This window comes from Staurois parvus, unplaced genomic scaffold (genome assembly GCF_062004578.1).
Source record: "Staurois parvus isolate SC_StPar_1 unplaced genomic scaffold, SC_StPar_1.0 ptg000287l, whole genome shotgun sequence".
NCBI classification, from domain to species: domain Eukaryota; kingdom Metazoa; phylum Chordata; class Amphibia; order Anura; family Ranidae; genus Staurois; species Staurois parvus.
Genome location: NW_028318083.1, coordinates 593,228 through 613,426, shown reverse-complemented (window position 1 = coordinate 613,426; position 20,199 = coordinate 593,228). Strand labels below are relative to the sequence as shown.

Genomic DNA, 20,199 nt, shown 5'->3' with positions numbered 1-20,199 from the left:
TTAGTAGGAGAAGTAGTCCCCATCATTGGTATCAGTGGAAAAGTAATAATATCCTATTGCTGGTGTCAATGGGAGGAATAGTGCTTCATTTCATTGGAAGGAATAGTGTTCCAAGGGCCGGATAAGGGCTAGCAAAGGGCCACATTCAGCCCTCAGACCACAGTTTGGGGACCCCTGCTCTACAGGAAAAGTTACATCTGTTTATGTGGGTTTTATGCATTTTATATTTGAGTTTTTCCTTATCCATTATGAAAAATTAAAGAGTAACAAAAAATCTGAACTCTGGGCTTCCACTCTGCCCCCACCCCTAACTAATTTCTGACATATCGGATATAAAAATGCTTCTTTTTCTCATTTATTGGATTTTTAATAGATATTTTCAAGGGGTGCAGCAACCTCCAGAAAGGCCGATATCCAGCCCTCCTATGTGCATGAGTAATGAGTATATAGTACCCCTGATTATGCATTTACACAAAACAATATACATACTAAATAAACACACATGTTCCATGATGTTCCAAAAATAATCCCCCATGATGACCACAAAATAACATGATGTCAACTGTGACATCTCCCTGTCCAGCTGCTGAATGTAAACAAACCAAACTGGGTGCTTGCTGATGCCATTGAGCAAATATGATGGTCATGACTATATTTGGTCGATGACATCACCCAGGATTCCCGGATGGTTTGTTAACATTCAGCTGCTGGTTAAGGAGCTGTCATTCATGATAGAATCTCAGCAGGAGACGATTGCTGGGGCAGTACTCTTCGCGTTTGGGTCTAAAGATCCTTGAGCCATTGTTTTTTGTGATTGACTATGGATCTACATCACTATACGACATGATTTTTCAATAAAGTACTTTTTCAAAAGTGTCTGTGTTTTTATTTACTATTTAATTGTTTTCTCTTTGAGAATAAAGTAACCAGGGGTACTATATACCCAGGGGCGGACTGACCATTTGGAAACTCGGGCACCGCCCGAGGACCCGGGGTCAGTAGGGGACCCCACGAGATGCCCCTGGTACCTTTTTCATAGGCTTTTTTGAGTTTGGGCAAGGACACAGGGGCCCCATGATCCCCTATTGCCCGGGGCCCCATGAGTTGTCAGTCCACCCCTGTTGCCATACCAACTCCGCTCTGTGCAGAGCTCCCACTACAAATCCCCGCCCACCCTTCTCTTGTCTGAGGCTACGTCATCACAACGTGACGCTCGGAACCCGGAAGCGGCTGCTGTCACTGACAACTACACAACAAGACAGCATTGTGGGATATAGGGGATCGCCGCTTTGTGTGAGAGTCCCCGGAGGGTCCAGTATGAGGGTGCCGGGCGTGTTCAGCTGATGGGGCTACGGAGGAGATAGATGTCTGCTAGAGGAGGAGGGATGTATCTCATGGAGTTCCGGCCAGCTCATCGTCTGTGTGTATGTGTGGAGCTTCCTGTATGACCTGTACCTGTCAGAATTCCTTCTCTTCACTCTTCTCACAGTGATCACATCAGCACAGCAGGCTGTCAGTGTTAGGACTGGTGGGCAGTGTGTATTGGACCTGGCTGAGGTGTCTGCATGTGTCAGCTCAGCAAGGTGTGACTATATTGTGCCTCCCTGAATGATCCATCCAGTGTGTTTCCATCAGGGAGGTCCTCCTTATGCTTCTTGAAGGGGAAGAAAAGTCTCAGGCTGAGTTCACATATTTGCACCTTTGTGCGCACACAGCAGCCCAGTCATTTGAATGGGTTGATGCACCTGTGGGATCCGAGGGGAAGAGTCCCCAGCCCTTTTTGTAAAACACAGCACCATGCGGTTTCACACACCTGAAAATTTGCTGCATTTTCAGATTTGTGGGGGTGCAATGAAGAAACGGTGACACGGTGAATCTGTTAAAGAGCAATGGCCGAGGGTGCAGGAATGTGTGTGATTTACGTGCATTTCTGGACCCGCTTATGTGTGAATAGACTCAGTCTTACCGTTTTTAAAATGTTCCTTTCTCCTACCTGTGCTGAATAACCGGTATAAAAAAAAAAGATCTCTGTACTTCCCTTTTTTTTCCAGCCTGGTCACATGACTGAGAACTGTGACATCACCCATAGGTTCCCATGACCCAGCTGTTGTAAGCACTCTCTCCTCTCCCCTGCAGCCTCTGCTCTCTGACATGCAGGAGCTGTGGGATCATGTGTTCAGGGAGAGAAGACACACCTAACGTGAGTAAGGCTAGGTTCATATCTGTGCAGATGGTGCCCCTGCGGATCCACACGAAAATCCGTGCAGCTGCACCACCCGCAGAGAGGAATGCGGACCCGCAGGCGAGTGCCATTAGTTCTAATGGCACGCTGCCTGCACTGGAAACTGCAACCGTACTGGGAACCGAGATTCCCATGCGGGCTGCGTTTTCCAAAGACGTGCAGGGACTTCTTCCCTGCGGGGCACGGGAGTCCATTCAAATGAATGGGCTCTCGTGCCCACGCAAAACGTGGCCCGCATAGCCGCATATTTGTTAACAAGGGCTAAAAGCAGCTAATTTGCACCCACCCAATAGTTAAATACATATTAAACCAATTACTGACCCTTTGATCGCCCCAGATGTTAACCCCTTGGAGCAGATGAAAAATACAGAAGGTACAAGGGTTGCCACCTCATCCCTTAAAAACCAAGCACATATTATTTACACAGGTTCTGTGGCTGATTAAGGTGGTAATTAAATGCCTTATCTGCATTAAATTAATCTCAGAACTTGTGTAATTAATATGTGTTCAGTTTTAAAGAGATGAGGTGGCAACCCTAGTAGACACACAAATTTTTTTTTTAATTAAGGTATGCAGGAGGAGAGGGAGGGAACATGTTTAGGAATAGATAGTGTTAAGCTGGATATGTTCCTTCTTTCCTTCCTAGATATGTGATGTGGGAATCTCTCCTGCTGCCCCCCCCTTGCCAGAATATACTGAACAAATGCTACTATTCCATCAAGACTGTTTGACAAAAGCTGGTCGTTAATTGAACAGACAGCAGTACACACATAGGCACGCAAGGGGTGATGGGAAAGATCTCTCACAAGAATGTGTGTGTGTCTATATATATATATATATATATATATATATATATATATATATATATTCTATTGCACACAAACGCACACATCTATTTAATCTTTTGGGTGCCCACACCTATGAGTATGCATGTTGCAACAGTTAACCGGTTCCTGCTGGCCAACTTTTGGTACAGGTGTACCAGGTTTTAGTGTTTTCTTTCACTTTAAAAGTGTGATCCGTGGGGCTGTCATCCTTGACCTTTCCTGATTTATTTGAGTAGAGATGAACTTGGGCATCCTCTTCATCTCCATCTGATGAACATAAATGCAGGGCTGGGGTTCTGGGGACATCAGTGCTCTTATATGGGTGCATGCCCCTATTTATTAATGCCATTGACTTTGTTTATATGTGCTGCAGTGTGGTGGAATGACTTGTCCCACAGCTGATTGAAGAAAAAAAAAAAGGATGTGCTTTTGATGTTCAAATAGAGATGAGTTCAGAGAACATCCAAGCTCATCTCTACTAGTGAACTACAGATGCAGAATAAGCATGCATCCAATAAAATCTCTACCACCTGCATGCTGCAGGTTAGTGTTTCCTTTTGGTAGTGAAGCCAGGGTCAGGATAACAGCCCCAGAGCTTCCACCTCTACAAATCAGCACTAGCAGCTCCCATATTCTTATCCTCACATGCTCACGTTAATGCTGAACTCCCGAAAAAAACTAAAAGTCATCCCTTGTAGTGGGACTGTGCCTGCACAGTAAGGATTAACTACTTTTTTTTTTGTGTCTAGAGAGACTGGTTACCGCAGTTTTACCTACCTGATTCTATAATATCAATGTGCAGCGCTAATAAAAATGTGTGCTATAATCAATGATGACCAATGTGATAGTAAAAGAGAAAGGAAACATCATAAAAAAGGAAGAAATAGTGAATACTCCAATGGAAAAAACAAAATGGACGGTATAACAAATGAAAATATATAAATCCTCTAAATATTATAATAGTCCCAAAAATACTGATGTGATAAAATTAACAAAATGTAGTAACGTCTGTGACCTCACCATAATGCACTCACCAGAAGTAAGTAGCAAGCAAGCCCAGAGTGGAATGACACTAAGGGGTGTTCCTGCTTGTTTCTCCTGCCAGTGACCCGGTTGAAGGTGGGATCTCTCCAGAAGCCAGTGATACACCAAATGAACAATCAAAAGCAGAGTAGCCCAGACTCCATCTCCAGTCCACGGTGAACCAAAGAAAGGGATTCCTCCTAGAGGGCAAGCTCATAAACTGAGCCCGGAGACAGTGTCATACAGTGTAGTAAGTTTTATTAATATGATAGCAACCACGTGGAGCATAAAATCATCAATGGATAAAAAGCACTTACAAAGATGTCCGCCGGACCATCATGTGCACGCGGCGGCATGAAGTCACAGAAGTCACTACATTTTGTTAATTTGATCACATCACTATTTTTGGGACTTTTATGATATTTACAGGACTTATATATTTGAATTTATTTGTTATGCTGTCCATTTTGTTTCTTCATTGGAGTATTCACTATTTTCTATTTCTTCTTTTTTATGATGTTTCCTTTCTCTTTTACTTTCACATTGGTCATCATTGATTATAACACACATTTTTATTAGCGCTGCACATTGATACTATAGTGTTTTTGTTTTAATTGGAGACGGAGGGTCTGCAACGTTGTGCTAGCTACTTTACTTTTACTTTTTACTTTTTTGTCTTGTGCTCACCATTTAATCTTTGATTTTACATACCTTATTGTCTGCTTCCACAGGCTCCTCTGTACTGCAGCCTCTTCTTTCCTACACTCCAGCAGTCTGATGCCCTCTAATATAAGACCCTGCATTGGATGTGAGAACTCTGAGGAACAGTTCACTGCTGGAGCATAGGGGAGAGCTGTTTGCGGGGAGAGCAGAGGATCATGTAAGGAAAAGTGCTTTTATCTTCTACTAGACTAAACAAAAATTTACCTTGTACTTCAAGGGAGGTCTTTTAATTTTCCCAGAGTTCGGCGTTTAGGCTGAACACTAGGTAGATAAGAAACGTACTAATACATGTTTGTAATCATTAATGCATCTAAGTACCTGAAGTTGACTTGGTATCAGCCTCTTGCATTGTACAGCAGGGCCCTGAGAGAGAGGGAGGTGCAGTTCATGTATCCACTCAGTTGGGCTGCGGTGCGAGGAGCATACCGGTAGGAGCTTAAAGTGAAAATGAGCTTATCAGTGTTCTGCTTTTCTCTGTCCAATCACAGGGTGGAGGAAGGACAAGACCTGTAAGTGATATTTAACTGTAGCAGAGAATAATCCGATCTGCTGCACTGCCAGATGGGACTGTTGTGTGGCAGAGCTGTGTAAATATTAGGACTGAATGAACAGAGATACAATTCTTTTGGCAGGTGAATCTGCTCTAATATTTGTCTCATCTGTGTAATTAACTGCTTCTGGAGTTGAGCCTTAAAGTGGTTGTAAACCCTCACATATATGTAAAGTGACTGGCCTCAGGTGATACACAGTGATGAAATAAATCCTCCTACATAAACTGTATCTGTTTTTCTACAGATGTCTTTCCCCTACATCCAAAGTACAGAATTTACACAGAATCTCTCAGCTCTGAAAAGCAAAGGGCAAGAGCTAAAGTTACATCAGTGCGGAGAGCTGATTGGAGGGAAGGTACATCCCCCTTAACACAGGAACAGAGCTGAGGTTGTCAATCACATACTGTGCTCTACCCTTCACCATTTCCCCCCCATCTCCTTTCAGGACAGCACCTGGAGAGAGTGCACCTTCCTCCGTCAGACAGGGGTGTTTCGGTGCCTTCTAAACCCTTCCAGCTCAGGGGAGTGGTGGTCAGCTTTGAAGTCCTTGTCCAGGGGCCCCGAGGGTCTGGTAAGCGGGAAGCAGGTCTCCTCCATCCGAGCTGGTGGGAGGCGGTGCAGTGAGGGTGGCATCCCACTGGTGTGTTGTGGGTTTGGGCCGGTGGGGTCGTAGTGGCAGGGGTTCCAGCTGCTGGAATGCAGGGGGAAGAGGCAGGTCAGCTGGTGGTTCTGGGTCCCTGAGGCACAGGGACACTAGCGGGATATTCAAAAGGACTGCATGTACCAGAATATCTGCACGTTCTGCAGGATGGAAGGGGCAGAGGATCCGGCAGCGGCGGCGAAAGCAGGTGCCTCTTTCACCAGCCTAGCCCGGGTAATGGGTGTTGGGGGGGGTTTACAGTGGTGCCTTTTTATCCTTGCTGTGGGGAATTTTGTAGTGTTGTTTCCTTCCCTTCTCTGGTGGGTCTTTAAAGGGGAAGCCTGCTGCTAGGGCACAGGGGTGACGTTCCATGGCTTGGTGTGGGGGGTACTGGGGGCTGAAAACTGCCTTCTGTTGCTCTCTCTCGCACTTTCAAAATGGTGGTTTGTTAGTGGCATGGGGGGGGGGGGGGGGGGTAAGGTCAGGGTCCTGGTGGACGGGAGCCTGATGCGGCTATGTTGCTGTTCCATTTCTGTATTTCAGAAGGCCAAAGCCACAGTCAAGTTGAAGGGAGTTTCCCCGGTTAAAAGAAGTGCCCTTTCTGCAAGAATCCCCTTAGGGTTTTGTGGCCAAAGCCGTTATGTAGAGCTTGTGTGGCAGAATTAGTCAAGGAAGAGTCTTTGCAGCAGTGCAAGGACATGTTTGCTTTGGTCAAGAAGGAGATAACAGAGTCTGTGATCAATTTGTTCCTTGCTGGATAAATTACTGGGGCTGCAGCCAGGTCCTCAGCAGAGCACCCTATTCAGTCCTCTGCCATCCGCCTCAGGCCAGATTGGGGTTAGTGATTCAGAGCAACTTCAGGGGGTGGAGCTCTGTTTTAAAAGACTGTAGGAGAGCCCTCCTCCTGAGGTAGACCTTGTTTCAATCAGTCCCTGTATTGAAAACTGCAGTTAGCAGCATAAGGAGTCATTCTTTTCATGTGCTATCCAGGAGCATGCTGATAGGATGAGAAAGCAGAGTGACAGTGAGATGAGCTCATCACTGTGCTACTTCTTTCACTGTTCAAGTCACAAGCTGCTGGGTCCAGGACAACCTGAGCTCAAAAAGGTTGAAAGATGCTGGCCATCAGTTGAAGACCTCTATTAGCAGAAAAAAGGACTGCAAGGGAAACCTCTAAATTGAAGCTGAATATTGTAACAAAAGCTGTTTTTCTTATTTTATCTTTTAACTGGCCATTTATTTTTCTCAAGTTATTTTTTGGCTTTGCTTTTAATAACCAGGCACCTTGCTCCTGCTTTGTCATATAAGTAATGTCATCTGTAGTGCAAAAGTGAATAAAAGACGTGTCAGCTTCCTGGAATACACAGAGACCGAAGCTCCTGAAGGGAGCTTTAGAAGCCAGTTATGTGCATATCAGGGTGGTGGTTCTGAAAGTGAAGTAAAGTCTTACTATGAGGATTTAATATGGACGTTTAAGCAATAACTGATGCACAGAATGTAATATGTCACATTTGTTATCAATTTTAAAGTGGTAGTAAACTCTTTGTATTAAAAATGCACTGACAAGCAGGGTTTTTATAACAGAAGAGACCTTAATTGTCTCCTCTGTCATAAATGTTCCCCCTCTCTCTCAGCGGGTAATGTGATCTGAGCCGCACATGCACAGCTTAGATCACTTTAATGGCCTGCTCTGTGTGTCGTAGTGATGTGACCCCCATGCGCATGCTTAGGAGTGACGTCGCCGCAACCTCAGCCGTTTAAGCCTCTGAAAACCCGGAAGGAAAATGGAAGCGTGGGGGGAGCCATGACAGTGCTGCATTGAAGGGTTCCGTTACTAGGCAAGTCTGTCATAATCTGCTAGTATGCAGTGCATACTATTATAACCTGAACCTGCAGGAGAACCATATTTTTTATTTTTAAAAGGTTTACTACAGCTTTAAGACCTTGGTTCCACGTTCTGGATTTTATTAGCCGAAAGTCATTTTAACATGCCAACAAAAACAAGGTATTGCATGATGGTGTAAAGAGTGCATTGTAATATTTCAGATCTGGAGATTGCAATGCCCAATAACATTGCCCACCAAAATATTATCTCAACAACAGATAATTTATTCATATGCTATTCTCTCCGTATCCCTTTTTGTAAAAAGACTTTGGTATGGAAAAGTAAAATCTAACAAAGTGCAAGCCCTAAGATGAGCCTCATTGTGTGAGATCAACTGCAGAGGAGTTCAGGGAACAGAGGATTGATGTAGAAGAAGTGGAGAAATGTGTGTCCACAGTAATCAACCTGATCCCTACTTTTTACTTTACTTTCTAACTCGTACTAGAAGACAGCTGTAAAATTCATTGCTGTGGGCAGCTCAAAAATGTTGTTTCCTCCAATTTATACTCATGAAATCCAGTGTATTACTACTATTACAGTGCCTTGAAAAAGTTTTCATACCCCTTGAATTTTTCCATGTTACAACCAAAAACGTAAATGTATTTTATTGGGATTTTATGTGATAGACAAATACAAAGTGGCATATTATTGTGACGTGGAAAGAAAATGATTAATGGTTTTCGAAATTTTTTACAAATATCTGAAAAGTGTGGCATGCATTTGTTTTCAGCCCCCTTTACTCTGATACCCCTAACTAAAATCTAGTGAAACCAATTGCCTTCAGAATTCACCTAATTTAGTAAACAGAGTTCACCTGTGTGCAATTTAATCTCAGTATAAATACAGCTGTTCTGTGAAGCCCCCAGAGGTTTCTTAAAGAACATTAGTGAACAAACCGCATCATGAAGGCCAAGGAACACACCAGATAGGTCAGGGATAACGTTGTGGAGAAGTTTAAAGCAGAGTTAGGTTATTAAAGTATCCCAAACTTTGAACATCTCACGGAGCACTGTTCAATCCATCATCCGAGTATGAAAAGAGTATGACACAACTGCAAACCTACCAAGACATGACCATCCATCTAAACTGACAGGCCAGGCCAGGCCAGGCAAGGAGAGCATTAATCAGAGAAGCAGCCAAGGGGCCCATGGTAATTCTGGAGGAGCTGCAGAGATCCACAGCTCAGGTGGGAGAATCTGTCTACAGGACAACTATTAGTCGTGTACTCCACAAATCTGGCCTTTATGGAAGAGTGGCAAGAAGAAAGCCATTGTTGAAGGAAAGCAATAAGAAGTCCTGTTTGCAGTTTGTGAGAAGCTATGTGGGGGACACAGCAAACATGGAAGAAGGTGCTCTGGTCCAATGAGACCAAAATTTAACTTTGTGGCTTAAAAGCAAAATGGTATGTGTGGTGTAAATCACCCTGAACACTATCCCCACCATGAAACGTGGTGGCAGCATCATGATGTGGGGATGCTTTTCTTCAGCAGGGACAGGGAAGCTGGTCAGAGTTGATGGGAAGATGGATGAAACCAAATACAGGGCAATCTTTGAAGAAAACCTGTTAGAGTCTGCAAAAGACTTAAGACTGGGGAGGAGGTTCACCTTCCAGCAGAACAACGACCCTAAACATACAGCCAGAGCTACAATGGAATGGTTTAGATCAAAGCATATTCATGTGTTAGAATGGCCCAGTCAAAGTCCAGACCTAAATCCAATTGAGAATCTGTGGCAAGACTTGAAAATTGCTATTCGCAGACACTCTCCATCCAATCTGACAGAGCTTGAGCTGTTTTGCAAAGAAGAATGGGCTGAATACAAATGCATGCCAAGCTTTTCAGATATTTATTTGTAAAAAATTTTGAAAACCATTTATCATTTTCCTTCCACTTCACAATTATGTGCCATTTTGTTGGTCCTGTCACATAAAATCTCAATAAAATACATTTACATTTTTGGTTGTAACATGACAAAATGTGTAAAATTCTAAGAGGTGTGAATACTTATTCAAGGCACTGTAAGTGAAGAATATGTGTTTTCAGATCTCTGCATGGCTTTTTCTACCAGTTATAAGAGGCCTTAGTTAAAATGTATTTCATTCCGCTTTTTTCTTTCAGTTGTTCTAAAGGTAAAGCAGCTGAATTGTCCGAGGAACCTGAAGACTCCCCACCGAGCACCATGGATCTGAAATACAATAACTCAAGGAAGTACATTTCCATCAGTATTCCATCAAAAACGGATACGATGTCCCCTCACATCAAGTCTGTTGACGACATCCGGGTGCTTGGTATTAATCTAAGCCAGTTCCAGAAACCTGTGCAATTTTTCATTTGTGTTACTGGAGTTTTTATTTTTTATTTAATATATGGATATTTACAGGTAATCTTCATTCAGACATTTATGTTCCTGTAATAATATCATGAGGCCAAATCACATAGTGGGAATGATAATATGCAGACAGCATTAATCCAGCTGATGCTGCTTTTGTCCTTTTTTATTTATTATTATTATACAGGATTTATAAAGTGTCAACAGTTTGTGCAGCACTTTACAAAATGAAGGTAGACATTACAGTTACAATACAATTTGGTGCAAGATTTTATTGTTATTAAAGTTAATTTATTGTTATTAAAGTGGTGCCAAATACAAAGTTGATCTCCCGGTTTTGGGGCTAGTTCATATCAGATGCAGTCCAGTGAGTTTTTTTTTTTTTTTTTTTAATGCAAAAAAAATGCATGCACAATGTTTTCCATGTATTCCACTGGCCCTAGTTCACACCAGTGCAATCAGTTCAGGTGCAGAAAAAAAGTAGAACATGCTGCATTTTTTTTTCTGCACAGAACTCTACTGGAACACATAAAAACTGTAAGCAAAAAAGGACCCGGAACGCATCCAAAGTGTTTTTGCGGTGTGAACTGGCCCTTTGTGAACTTTAAGTAGTTTGTTTGGACCAAGCTGGTATGAACAAACAATTTACTTCACTAACAGACGCAGCAGCTGTGAGCGCTGTATAAACTGTATGTAGCCTCAGTTGCATACAGTGTACAGCACTGTGTTTGGCAGTGGAATGGGAATTTCCAAGGAATTTGCCAATGACATAGCAGGAAAGTAGTAGTAAAAGGAAGTATAGACAGTGGAGAGTGGCTCCCAGTCTAGGACAAAGTGGGGTTAGGGAATTTTTAAAAGTACTAGTTTAAAGTGGTAGTTAACCCTGGGAGTGCACTTGTACCCACAAGTAAGCTTACAGTTCATCTTACCTGTAGGTACAATGAGTATCTCTTAAACGTGCATTATTTAGGAGATATTTGCATTGGCAACGGACGATGATGTCGCATGCGCAGGGATGCAGTACACATGCGGCCCAGGTCATTCAAATGGTTGGAGTACCCGAAAGGAAGACCAGGTGGAGATAGAAACCTCTGCAGCGATGACAGCACACTTCTGGAGGGCTCGATGTCTAAGGTAAGTTTGTTATTATATGCTAGTATGCAGTGCATATTTTGACATAAATTTGAAGGGAGCCCAGAATTTTTTTTTTTCAAGTTTACTACCACTGTAAGAAGGCGGCAATGGCCATTTTGGGGGTGCTTCAGAACTACAGATGTACTTCCCCCAGCTAGCCTTTTATAGCAGGTGCTGGAGAGAGATTAATTTCAGTTTCAGGCTTGTGTTTCAAGTAGAGGATACACCATCAGAGGATGTAGGAATATTACTTCTGTAGCAGAGCTGCATCCTGTGCACTGTTTACTTCACTTTAGGCAGGAATCCTTTTCTGGGCTGGCTTTAGCTGAGACCGCATAGACTTCAATAGGCCTGCCCCAGGATGCAGTTCCAGTGTCTTGGGAGAGCCCATACAGGTCTGTCAGGTCTCATTGAGTAAGTGTAGCCATCTCAGAAGGGAATTCCTTATTTATTTATTTATTTATCGAGTTTATATAGCGCCAAAGGGTTTGCTCAGCGCTGTACAACAGAGGGGGGACAATACATGAAACAGTACAGTAACATCAAACAGCACACAAGGGGTAAGAGGGCCCTACTCTTTCGAGCTTACAATCTAGGAGGGAGGGGGTAGAGGTACAGGAGGAAACGGCTGTGGGGGATGGAGTGGTAGGAGGAGGGAAGGGCAGCGGCTGTTAGGTGAGGGTGGGGTAGGCTTCCCTGAAGAGGTGGGTTTTCAGGGAGCGCCTGAAGGTGAGGAGGGAAGGTGACAGTCTGATGGATTGGGGTAGTGAGTTCCAGAGGATGGGGGAGGACCTGGAGAAGTCTTGCAGTCGTGCGTGGGAGGAGGAGACCAGGGAGCAAGATAGAAGGAGGTCCTGTGAAGAGCGAAGGGTACGGGTAGGGTGGTACTTGGGAATCAGGTCGGTGAGGTAGTTAGGGGCAGTGTTGTGAATGGCTTTATAGGTCAGAGTGAGCAGTTTGAATTTAATGCGTTGGGCAATGGGGAGCCAGTGGAGGGAGAGGCAGAGGGGGGTGGCAGAGGTGGAGCGGCTGGTGAGGTGGATGAGTCTGGCAGCTGAGTTCAGGATGGTCTGAAGCGGGGAGAGTTTGCACTGGGGTAGGCCGATGAGGAGGGAGTTGCAGTAGTAATTCCTTTTTCAAAGTCAAGTGGACGGTGCACAGGATGCAGTTCTGCTACGGAGGTAAGCAAGAAGCTTGTGTGGGTGCTGTTAGTGCATGTTAGTTTAGGTAAGATGAAGGGGTAGGTTTAGAGGAATTTAGGTTAAAAGTGCAAATGTCATTTAAACTGTGAATGGCCTAGCTCCAGAAAACTCAGCAGAAGGTCCTATCGCTTTCACTCATGCCTGGATGCATGGGGGATGATTTACTGAACCTGGAGACTGCAAAATCTGGTGCAGCTCTGCATAGAAACCAATCCGTTTCCAGGTTTTATTGTCCAAGCTTAATTGAACAAGCTAAAGTTAGAAGCTGATTGGCTACCATGCACAGCTGCACCAGATTTTGCATGCTCTGGTTTTAGTAAATCAACACCATGGTGACCTATTTAAAAAAGGTGTTGGGAATCTTCTCTTCAGTTATCCAGTTATGTGAAAAGCAAATTCCTGCTCACCTATTTTATCTGCTCGACAAGTTCAGCATAAAAGTAAAATAAGTACCTTTTTATTGTTTATGCAGAATAAATCAACTATTAAACTAAGCCCTAATTGTAAATCATCATCTTTGGCAAATAAAATATCTATATCGGACGAGGGTGCGTGTCCCAATTGATAAATCTAAAATATAACCTTTTTGGGTCTTTCTTTGGGAGCACTTTTTGAATGCACATGTGGTATTCACTCCTCTCCCCTCCCCTTTTTTGGAGAGGTCTGTACTGCGTTTTACAGTGCATCATTTGCATTCCTCAAGACAGTGAGGTATTTTTGTCTAGATATGGTGATGTATGGGGCTTGTCGATGAGAGGCTGAAATTTAGGCCGTGGATGAGTGTTACCGTATTACATTTCTGTAGCAAGACAGATTATACTAATTAGTTTTGTCCATGGGGTAACTCCATTTCCTTAATAGAGATTATATAGTCAAGCTGATAGGCTTATGATCAAACTACAGAGTCTCTTTTTATGCGGTCACTTCATCTAAAATGGTATTTAATTTGGTCTGGTGTTATTGACCATTTGGATGTAAGGTAAATAATTGCAATGGTATCCATTCCACGCCAATAAGCATTAATTACAGCTGAGCATACATTTTATATATTTGAATAAAGGTTATATTTTAGATTCATCAGTTGGCCAGATGGTGCATAGAGACACACACCCTCATCCGGTATAGATTTGTTTATGCAGAAGCCTAAATTTCTAGTCTGCTTTGGATTTTATTGAAGTCTAGACCACCAATGGCAACTTTGAGTTTCCAGCCAATGAGATCTCTGGATCTTTTTGTTCTGTCATGTAGTTTTCTCTGAGGGTCAATTCTGTGTGCAAATGTTTAATTAAATACCAAGATTGCCTTTCCGTGACTTGTGACAGGTTTTATTATTTATTAGTACGTGTATAAACCTGGAATAATCTATTTTATTTTAAATTGGTATGACTATTTTATATTTTATAGAGTACAGAGTTCATGAAAACATAAAATTAGGGAGAATTACTTCTACATTTTTCGGTAGTAAGCACAATATTACCAAGACAATAAAACTGCTGTTTACATTAAACAATATTTGGCAAGTATTTTTTTTTTTTTTTTTTTTTGTCATTTATTTTCCATTGCATTGATGAATTTATTTGTGTGTTTTCTTTTTTTAGGAATTGATATTCTCAGTTGAGGGTTTTAAACCATTTGGTTGGTATCTGACATTAGTGCAATTTGGATTTTACTCAGTATTTGGATTAATAGAATTACAGTTAACCCAAGATAAACGAAGAAGGTATGTATAGGACGTGTGTAGAACAAACATTTCTTGTTATCTCTTATTTTCTTTATCTTTGTTCCTTTAACAGGCTTTTTTTGGATGTTGGAGTTTTGGATGGAGTGCAGAGGGATTAGAACACCTGTCCGTTTTTATTGCTGTGCCCCCATTAAGGAGATTCACCCTCTCTATTTGTCTTGTTTGCCATTGTCATTGAAAGTGAAAGTAAAAGATAATCCCAAATTATAGGTAGTCCCAACAAAAGTAGTAGAGGGGAAATTTTCCAATGGGGACACTAAATCTGGTGACCTGGGGGTCCCCAAGGAATTCCTTTGATTTTCAGGGATTTTCTCCCTCTTCCTTTTTGGGTATGGGGCAGGAAGTTTACGGAAATCTCTGCAATGGGACACAGATAGTGATAATAAAATCTGACAGGATTTTTATTTTTGCTCTATCCAAAATGGGAAAAAAAAGGTTTTGCCTATAGTTCTACTTTAAACTTTTTTTTCATTTTGGCTGTCTGTGTACTGTCATGAACACCAATGCTAAAATGCAGTAAGGGTGAGTTACGGCACTTATTTAAAAAATATTCATACCTTCAGAATGAAGTTGAAACAACATATAAATAAGTAGATTCCTTGATTGCAGACCATAAAACTGACCTTGGTATAAGAAAAAAGAAAAAAAAACACACAAAGTAATGAAATGATCTTATGTATTTCTGCTTGTCAAGTTTCAAAAAACCACTGTGGGGGTTATTTACTAAAAGTGGAGAGTGAAAAATCTGTTGCAACTCTGCATAGAAATCAGTTAGTTTTCCAGGTTTTATTGCCAAAGCTTAAATGAACAAGCTGAAGTTAGAAGCTGATTGGCTACCATGCACAGCTGCACCAGATTCTGATTGCACCAGTTTTTAGTAAATTTTCCCCTCTATGTTGTGTGTTCCCATTCACACAACAAAATAATTAAAAAATATATATTTTTGCTTTTCTGGCTGTTTTTTTGGAGCGGGATATACACAGGATTGCACATTTTTTCCTCATTAACCACTTGCCTATTGGGCACTTATACCCCCTTCCTGCCCAGGACAATTCTCAGCTTTCAGCGCTGTCGCACTTTGAATGACAATTGCGCGGTCATGCAACATTGTACCCATATGAAATTTGTATAGTTTTTTTAACACAAATATTGCTTTCTTTTGGTGGTATTTACTCGCTGCTGGGTGTTTTATCTTTTTTGTGTTATAAACGAGCAAACAATTTGAAAAAAAAAGTTTTTCTTTGTTTCTATTATAAAATTTTTCAAACAGGTAATTTTTCTGCTTCACTGATGTGCGTTGATGAGGCAGCACTGATAGGCGGCAATGATAGGCAGCACTGATAAGCTGCTGGGCACTGACTGGTGGCACTGCTGGGCATTGACTGGTGGCACTGCTGGGCACTGACTGGTGCACTGATGGATGGCACTGATGGGCGGCACTGCTGGGCACTTGTGGGCGGCACTGCTGGGCACTGATCATCAGGACACTGATCATCTGATCTGATGATCGGTGTCGATCCCTCCTCTGACAACTGCCGGCTCTCTGCAATACTTTCCTCACACTGTGACAGCATGAGGAAAGTGCAGCCGAATAACTGGCAATTGCATTTCCTGGTGATCAGTGTGTCATTGGACACGGCTGATCACGTGGTGAAAGGCCGCTATAATTGGCCTTTTACCATACCATGTGATCAGCTGTGTCCATAGGACACAGCGATCACGGAGATCGCTGGGGGCGCGTAGGAGAGCGTGTTCTGGGAGGACGTCATGATGCCCTCCCAGAACTGGCCGGCTGCAGTGAAGCCGTCATTTGGCTATCTGTGGTCAGCAAGTGGTTAATATGCACTACAGATTCCAAGTCTGGAGAACTTTTAACTCTTTGTTGTTAGAGTGCTGAATTATAGTTTACAGCTGATAATGGGATCTGCCAGCATGATAAATTCAGTTAGTTATGGAAAAGATTAAAGGGGTTTTAAAGGCTAAGCATGTTATACCTACCTGCTCTGTGCAATGGTATTGCACATAGCAGTCACTGAACATCATGTTTTGGAGTCCCCTGCTGGCGCTCTCCACTCCTACTCTCCTGCATGTGCCCCAATAGCAGGCCATGTTCTGTGGGGCACATCTGCAGGTAAGCTGGGCTGTGTGCATCCATAGCTGCATAGTTTGGCCCCACTCCCTCCTCACAGATTTGACTGACAGCAGCAGGAGCCAATGGCTTCCGCTTCTGCTTGAGTCTCCTGTGAGAGCTGGAAGAAGCTGAAATAAGATGCAGCCAGGCACAGCGCTGGATCAAGAGAGGACTCGGGTAAGTGGTAAAAAGTTTTTAATCATTTAATTAAGTTAACATTAAGGTAAAAAAAAATTTTAACTTTAGAACCACTTTAAAGTGTTACTAAACACTCAACAGTAAAATCCGTCTGTATATGCATAAAGCATGCTTGTTATACTCACTGTGGAACCGAAGGGGTTATTCCTCCGCATTGTGTAAAAAGGATGTCTGATCCTGTTTTCTCTGATCCCTCCTTTATTCCACAGTCACCAATCCATCTGCTGATGGAACAGAGCCTTAACGGCAAGCTGCACATGCTCAGTTTGGTGTGTATTGCTAGAGAATTTTATTTTTTTTTTTCTTGGGAAAGTGCATGTGATCAGCACAAAGCCAATCAGTGCTGTCCAGACAGTTAACACTTTGATCGTCCTCATGTTAACCCCTTCCTGCCCAGTGCCATTAGTACAGTGTCAGTGGGGTTTTTTTGGGGTTTTTTTTTTTAGGACTGATCACTGTACTGGTGTCAGTGACACCATGTCAGTTCCCCCCAGTGTCAGAATGTCCGCCGCAGTCCCGCTATAAGTCACTGATCGCCGCCATTGATAGTAAAAAAACAAAAAACAAATACTGCATATATCCTGTATATATGTCGGTCTTATTATTCCTTATAGCACGAAAAATTAAAAAATGCGCAGGCGATCAAGTACCACCGAAAGAAAGTTCAGTTAATGGGAAAAAATATATAAATTTCATGTGGGTGCAGCGCTGCATGACCGCACAATTGTCAGTTAAAGTAATGCAGCACCATAACGCAAAAAATGGCCTGGTCAGGAAGGGGGGTAAATCATCAGGAGGGCCAGTGGTTAATGCCATCAATTGTGTACTATTGTGTTGATCTCTGTGATTGGTCACGGTGATCACATGGGACAAACAGGGCCAATCACAGCCCATCTTTACCATGTGATTAATTGTGGCCAAACATCTAACAACAATAGTAAAATGGTTGCTTACACCAGAAAAATTCACTGGAAAAAGTAATCATAGTGTGTGTTTTGTAAAAAAAATTTAAAAAAATATTCCTGATCACTTCCCCCGCGTTGTACAGTGTTACTATGGTTATACCGTATTGCTCCAGTCACAGTGTGTTAAAAAAAATATTTTAAAAAATTGAATTTTTTTTTTTTTGCATACTATCACCAGTGTCCCTGAACAATGCCGCACCAGATATATAATGACGCTGTACTGCTCTGGTGTTAGTATGTGAGAAAAAAAATACTTTCTAAAATTTCTTTATTTTCCAATAAATTGTGACAAGAAATTACAACTTCAGAAAACTCGCCATACCTCTTACTAAATACATTGGACTGTCTACTTTGCAAAAAGGGGTAATTTGGAAGGTATTTGTACTTTCCTAGTTTTTTTGGGCCTCGAGAAATAAGTTAGGCCAGATACTGTATATCCCATAGTTTGTAGACTCTATAACTTTCCTACAGACTAAATACCAAACACTTTTTTGGGTTATTTTCACGAAAGAAATCTATCAGTTATGAAGAAAGATTAATAAGCAAACTTCTATAACAGAAATGAAGAAAAATGCGTTTGGTTTTTTTGTATTTGTTTTTTTTTTTTCTTCAAAAATGTTGGTCTTTTTTTTAGCAAAAAATTTAAAACAACCCAGTGGTGATTAAATACCACCAAAAGAAAGCTCTATTTGTGTTAAAATAAATAAATGCAAATTTAATATGGGTACAGTGATCATTTAAAGTGTGACAGTGCTCAAGGCTGAAAATTGGCCTGGACAGGAAAGGGAGGGTTGAAAGTGCCCAGTATTGAAGTGGTTAAATACTTTACTTAAACTATGTAAAAATTGTAGTTTACATTTTTACTCACTGTTTTCTGAAAACTCCACAACTGACGTTTTCCTTTGCTCTTTAATATTAAGGAGGGAGATGGGGGTCTTGGAACTTATTCACACCAAGTGTGGAATGAGAATGCATGCAAAATTGTGTATTTTCCTGCAGCACTCAAAATGAGCTGCCCTATTGCAGATGCGCACAGGTACAATTTTTACCATCATTCCCACACATCTAGCAAGCATGCACACCCCGCAAAACCCTCCATTTTTATTTTTTTTGTGGCACAATTTTAAAAAGTGTGCTGGCACCTTTGTGCATTGCTCAATTATAGGGCAGACATTGAAATTAATGGGCTGCTCTAAAACGCCCCTCACAGGAACGCGCAAAGAAGTGCATACACAGTTGCACCTCCTGCGTGAACAAGGCCTTAATGTTTACCACCTGTGCTGCAGTGCACTACAACGCAAGTCACTGATGTAAAAAAAAATTAAAAAGAGAGCAAATTTTTTTTTGTTTGGCGCAGAATAAATGGGTTGTGGTAATGAAGTACCACAGTGCACAATAAAGCATTGCCACAGCACAAGATAGCGTGAACAAGCCCTGAGTGAACTGTGGAAGAGGCGACGATTCAAAATCATTGCTTGTAATGGATATATTATGACATGGGACCTGAGGCTGCCAATTTAAAAAGAAGCAAAAAAACTTTCAAAACACAATTAAAAATAGAAATCTCAAATTCATTTAATTTGATGTAAATATGATGCCTCTCCTCTTAGGGATTCTAGTAAGAGCCCTGCGCTTAAATCCCAGGACTACACGTATGCTGTAGCCTGCACCAAGAGGGCCCATGTTCCCTGCTGATCATTTTTAATTATATTTACGTCTTGAAGATTGTGGAAATACCAAAAGGTGGGCTGGAACAGAACCAGAACTGTGGAAAGAAGATTTAACGAATTGACTCCCAGAAAGAAATTATCAGATTACTAAGCTCCTCTAACTCTATGAATTCATATGTGGGTAGTAAACCTACACTACACTGAAATATTGCGTCTGTTAGTGCTGAGCTTAATGTGGAAATGCTGGTTGTCTGGCTTCCAAATTTTGTCACAGACCCAAAACAAATATGTAAAACGTAAATTAGAAAATCTGCATGTTTATTCCAAGCCGGTAAGTCAGCAAGTATATAAAACAATGGGTCAGAGAGACTAGCCAAGCAGCTAGTATTTTTAGGACAAGTTAGCATTGACAACATGGTCTTCTATCATAGTAACAGCCAAGCACTGTAGATATGATTCTTTGTTCTGTATGTTTGTTTTTTTTCCATGTCATTTATCAATTCTATAAATTTTAGGTTACTGTTGTACAAATTACTAATACTGCTTGGTATGAATGCCATTAGAAACGGTTAAATCATTCACCTGGGTGATGGTTTTGAATCTGTGTCCAGTTATTATAACCGCATAATGGAAAACCTTGATCAAGTGAATAAAGTACACAATATATACTGTGGTATAAACATAATAAATGTTTGAGAATGTTTTGTATTTACTTTATTTTTCAGAATACCTGCAAAAACCTATATAATAATAGCATTCCTCACTGTGGGTACAATGGGCCTTTCAAATACTTCTCTTGGGTATTTGAATTATCCTACTCAGGTTATTTTCAAATGTTGTAAACTGATCCCCGTTATGATTGGAGGAATATTTATTCAAGGTAGGTATCCAAATGAAAAATCAATGTATGTATGCAGTATGTTTGTATGTGTATAGACA

The 20,199-nt window shown here is 41.7% G+C and overlaps 1 protein-coding gene across 1 annotated transcript in view; it reads left to right on the top strand.

Annotated features, from left to right (window-relative positions):
* Positions 1–1,205: 1,205 nt before the first annotated feature.
* Positions 1,206–20,199, top strand: part of SLC35B3 (solute carrier family 35 member B3) — a 54,627-nt gene continuing 35,633 nt past the window's right edge. The window contains exons 1-4 of the mRNA XM_089682171.1: positions 1,206–1,424; positions 10,009–10,270; positions 14,154–14,275; positions 19,986–20,140. Coding sequence (XP_089538297.1) covers positions 10,070–10,270; positions 14,154–14,275; positions 19,986–20,140 — 478 coding nt within the window. The 5' untranslated portion in view covers positions 1,206–1,424; positions 10,009–10,069. The remainder of the gene's footprint in view (positions 1,425–10,008; positions 10,271–14,153; positions 14,276–19,985; positions 20,141–20,199) is intronic.